General features: G+C 39.4%; 1 protein-coding gene across 1 annotated transcript in view; it reads left to right on the plus strand.

The window, feature by feature from the left end:
• Positions 1-735: 735 nt before the first annotated feature.
• TRPM7 (transient receptor potential cation channel subfamily M member 7) overlaps positions 736-5,182 on the plus strand; it is a 158,274-nt gene continuing 153,827 nt past the window's right edge. Inside the window, exon 1 of the mRNA XM_042783693.1 lies at positions 736-788. Within this exon, the coding sequence (XP_042639627.1) occupies positions 736-788 (53 nt within the window). The remainder of the gene's footprint in view (positions 789-5,182) is intronic.

The following is a 5,182-nucleotide window of genomic DNA, read 5'->3' on the forward strand; positions in this document are numbered from 1 at the left end:
CCTCCGGAGAAGCTTTCCAATAGATGGCTACAGGCCGCGGAGGAGGAGGAGGTGGAGTTTCTGCCCTTCCGGAGTCCGCCCCGTGAGGAGAATGGTACTGGACCCACGCAGGCCCAGGCGGGCAATGGTTCTGTGGGTTGCGGGCGGGGAAGGGAAAGACTAGCCAAGCAAGTGTGTAGGGGAGCCGCGTTCCTTGGGGAGAAGGACCCTCCTATTGCCTTGAGGCTTCCGGAGTTGCTCTGGCAGGACGGGTGTGTGGTTCGTTCGTGGGTGAGGGACAGGAAGCAGGTAGCAAATCTGGCGCGACAGGCTGTCGCGGGAATCTCCCTAGCCGAGATCCCGCTCCAAGGAGGCCTCTCGAGGCGTCAGCAGCGCTAGCCGGGGAGTACCTGGCTGAGCCAAGCAGCCGCAGCGCGCCAGACGCAGCGCTCAGCTTCCAAGCTCCGCACCTTCTGAGAGCGTGGTCCCCCTGGCGCCAGTTGCTGCTGGATAAGGGAGCCAAATTCTCAGCTCAAGTTCACGAAGGAAAGGAAACACTGGGAGGGAACAAAAAAGGGGCAGAGGGCACGGGTTTGGAGCTGTGCCTCGTTTTCTGCGCAGCGGGTACTTTACAGGTACGTTTCCCTTTTGGAGCCAAAGGGCAGCATTTGACGACATTGATTGTAGATCTGGTTTGGAATTTTCTTTAGCAAGAACTAAGAATTTTATTGGAGCGCTGCTGTAGGTACCGAAGCGATGTATATTGTCAGGCTGTATGCCAAACTACCTCATCCGTTGCCTAGAGAAGGGTTAGTCCTATTTGAAACCGAAGGTGCAGAGTAGGGAGAGGAAGGCGGTGCATTGCAGCATTTGGTACGGCATTTGTTAAAGCCAGGAGCCACATTTTAAATTTCTTACAGAGAAAATATTTTAGATCAGGGACTTCAAAAGCACATAGGTATTTTGGTCTGTACTTAAAATTGATAGGCTTTATGCAAACACCTCTTCATGTGCTGAAATTTGGCAGGTTTATTTTTCTCGAAAAGCCAAGTCAAGTGCCTTACAAAACTGAAACCAAGGTTTTAACTTATACCACGAATGTAGTTCATACTTTGACTAAATATTGCATCTCCTGTTATATTCCTCCTTCTTTAATGAAGGCCATTTTAACCCTTTTCCTAAATTTCAAAAGAAGGATATTGCGAAGTCCCTTTATCAACGTAAGATTTTTTAATTTATTAAATGAAACTGACTTAAGGAATTCTGTTTTGGGAAAAGTTGAATCACAGTGCCTTTTTGTTTTAAAAAAGTAAACCATTAATAGTGATTATTCAAGGATACATCTGTTGTTCCTTTTTAGAAGGTAAAAAGTATGTATTTGAACTTAATTCAGTATCTTGAAATAAATATTTTGATTTATTAGAAAATGGAAATGAAGATGATCAGTTTCAAAGCCATTTCTCCCTAACTTTTATTAGAGAAACCAGACTTCTTTGGTTGTTTCTGTTGAAAGTCTGTAATTTGTTATAGCCTTACCTCAGGTGCCTTTCTCAAATACAGGCTCTTACCTTAATGTCTTGATATCTGCATACTTTGAAATTCAACCTTCAAAAAGTGTGTTGTCTAATAAGTTTCTTCTGTTTCTGCTGCCCTATCATTTATGTCCAGTCTTTTTTTTTTTTTTTTCAATAGTAGATGTGCTCCCCCAAACAGTATTTGTCTATATAAATATAACTGGGTTCTCGCACATTGTATACGCTCAGTACTGGTTGAAAAAACTCTTAAAACTTGGCACTTTTATAGACTTACTGTCTATAAAAATGTGTTACAGACATGTTAAGTCTATAGTTGTTGATTCTGCAGGGAGAATGTCTCACTTTGAAAATTGAAATTAAGAGTCTGATTTTAATTGCTTAAGTCCTGAGTGTTACTGAGTTGTGTGACTTTCTTTACAACTTCTAATTAAATTATTGTGAAACCTTTAGATATTCTAAAAGCCTTGGCATTCATTCAGTAATGATAATTTGTTGAGCTTCCTTAACATTAGGTCAACACCGGGATCTAAAAATTTGCGTATGTTTTTAAACAGTATCATTAATCCTTAAGGCATTTGATTCTGGTTATTATTTTTCCTTTGACACCCAAATAAAACATAAAGATTTTTAAGTGTGTTTTAAAAGCTTACAACTATATACCCACCTGACCATAAAACAAAGCAAACAAAGTATCAAGAAACATGAGTAAAAAAAACTGTAGTGGAATAAAATTCTGTAAAAATTATCTACTGTGGTTACTGGAAATACCTTTATTCATTTGGTAATCATTTATTTAGTGTTTAAACTGTGCTAGTCACTGAAGAGGCACAGATGTGTCAGACAAGTCCCTTTCTTTCAAACAGCTAATGCTCTGGGAGCTCTGGTAGCATAGTGCCTAAGGCACTTGACTGCTAACCAGAAGCCTGGCGGTTCAAATCCACCAACCATTCCTCTGAAGGAAGATGGGACAATCTACTTCCGTAGTGATACTGCCTTGGAAACCCTAGGAAGGGTCACTATGAGTCGGGTCTGACTCGACGGCACATAACAACAACAACATCAACAACAATGCTCTAGTTAAAGTAAGTCCATGGGTTTCCAAACAACTTGTACTTGCCATTTAATGTTCTGTAAATTTGCTCCTACTTTGAAATGATTGAACCAACTACTACTGGCAATAAATATTTCATCATAGTCATCTTAACTTGCTGCACCTGCAACTTTTAAATCATTGAAAGGCTTGGAGCCTTTTCTTGCACTAAAACCTGCCTACTGCCATTGAGGATTCTGACTCTTAAAAACCGTATGTACCTATTCTGACTTACCTACAAATTCTACTTCAAAACACACTTAGGAACTGATCTCCTTCATAACCCGAGATCTACCTGTACCTATAAAAGGTCTTACCTGTCTGTCTGTGGTCCAGTGGGAGATGCATACATTACTTCATAAAGCATTTAGTGAGTGTCTGTGTTACAGGCATAGTGCTGCTTAGTAGTCTAGAGGACAACAAACATGAAAAACAAGGATAGTGTGATATTGCGTGGATCAGTATGGAAGGCCTGAGTAATCAGGGAGAGGGAAAAGAGATGCTAGGTTCAAGGGAGCCAATAGTACAGGTGAATTTTGTAGAGTCAAAACGAATCGAAATTAACTTGGAAATAGAAGGGGCATTCAGTTGGTAGTTTTACTCTAAGGGAACTGAGCTTTAGAAGAGAAGTGCATCCTTAGTTCTAGGAACTACTGTATAATTAATTGTACATAGTTGGGAATGAGTGCACTATAGAATGATGTGAGGTTCTAGGGGGAGTGATATAAAGATAGGCCAGGACTGGATTTCTGAGAGCAATCTGTATGCCATGCAAAGAAGTTTGGATTTTATTCTGGAGGTGTATGGAGGTGTATTCTTAAGGAAACTGTATGGAGGATGGATTGTTGTGTGAATACGCTGAAAAGAGAGAAACATATCAGGAGGAGGCTACTGGAAGACTGACCAAAATATTGAGGACCTAAAATAAAGAAATAGTAGAAGAAAAGAAGAAATAGATTGAGATGTTTATGAGTTACAATTTTCAAACTTGATGTTTACTTTTGTGGAGTAGTATCTCTTAAATTTTTATTTTTAATGATGGCAAATGTCACTAATAACTAGGCATAACATGGAAAAGTGTTACAGTTGAAGGACATACTTAAAATGCACATAATTGAATTTTCACTGCAGATATATATAGCAAGCACTTGTAAAATTTATGTTGGACCATTCTACCAATCAGATACTGTGATGTAGTGCTCTGATAGTCTCTTGCATGTGCTCATTCTCTCACATTCTAGTGCTTTCACATCTAATATGAAAGAATTCAAACATACAGAGTAGTAAAATGAACCCCCATATATTTATTACCAGTTTCAACTATAAATTTTATTTCCTGTTATTTCTTCTCCCAACTAGATAGTTTTAAAGCAAACTTCAGACATACCATTTAATCTGTAAATACCATAGTGTATGTATCTCTAAAAAGATAAGGACTCTTTTAATAAATCACAGTATTATCTGTATGACTAAAAATGAATAATTCCTAATATTAGTAAATATTCAGCTTTCATGTTGCCTGATTTTTTTTCTTTTCCTTTTCCTTTTCCTTTCACTTGCTTTGTGTGAATCAAGATCCAAAGAATGTCCATACATAGGATTTGGCTAATATATCTATCAATCTCTAAGACGCTTCTCCTTTTTGTTTTTGTCTTGTCATTTACCATTTATTTGTTGGGGGGCGGGGGAACAGATCATTGCCCAGTAGAATTTCCCAACTTGTTGGATGTATCTCTGTGACATTATGTAACCTGTTTGTTCTTCTTTGTATTTCTTGTGAACTGCTAGTTAATCTAATGACTTTATTAGATTCTAGTCTGATATTTTGATAAGAATACTGCAAAATCTGTCCTGGTCCATAGCAAAGAGTGAAGAAAATCAAAAGTGCATGGAAACAATTAGTCCAAAGGACTGATAGACCATGTGAACCCCAGCCTCCACTGCTTTGAGACCACAAGAACTAGATGATGCCTGGCTTCTACTGTCAATAGCCCTGAAAGAGATCACGGTAGGAGGTCCTGGATAGAGTGGGGACAAATGTGGAACAAAACTCAAAATCATAAAAAAAGATCAAGTTTACTAATCTCATAGACTGGTGGAACCCCTGAGACTATGGCCCTTAGACACCATTTAAAGCTAGCACCAAACTTACCCCTGTGGCTCAACTTTGAGCCAAACAATAGCCAGATCTATAAGGTGAACAGTAACACCAGGGAAATGCACACTCCTTAGAACAACTAGTCATTTGAGAGCAGAAGGCCAGCATTTGCCCAGGGGTAAAGCTCAAAAGGCAGGAGAGGATAGGAAAGAAGAAAGAATGGAAATGGTAAACACAGGGAAGGAGTGGGAAGAATACTGTTACATTGTGGGGATTGAGTCAATTTCATGAATCAAAACATACCTAATTGTCGAATGGAAAACCAGTTTACTCTAAACTATCACCCAAAAATCACAATAAAAAGTCAAACAAAGCAAAACAAAACTTAATAGGTACTACAGGGAGCTCTGGTAGCCTAGTGGCTAAGACACTTGCCTGCTAACCAGACGGCTGGTGGTTCAAACCCACCAGCCACTCCTT

This window comes from Orycteropus afer, unplaced genomic scaffold (genome assembly GCF_000298275.1).
Source record: "Orycteropus afer afer isolate SDZICR_OR568_19922 unplaced genomic scaffold, OryAfe1.0 scaffold00026, whole genome shotgun sequence".
Lineage (NCBI taxonomy): Eukaryota > Metazoa > Chordata > Mammalia > Tubulidentata > Orycteropodidae > Orycteropus > Orycteropus afer.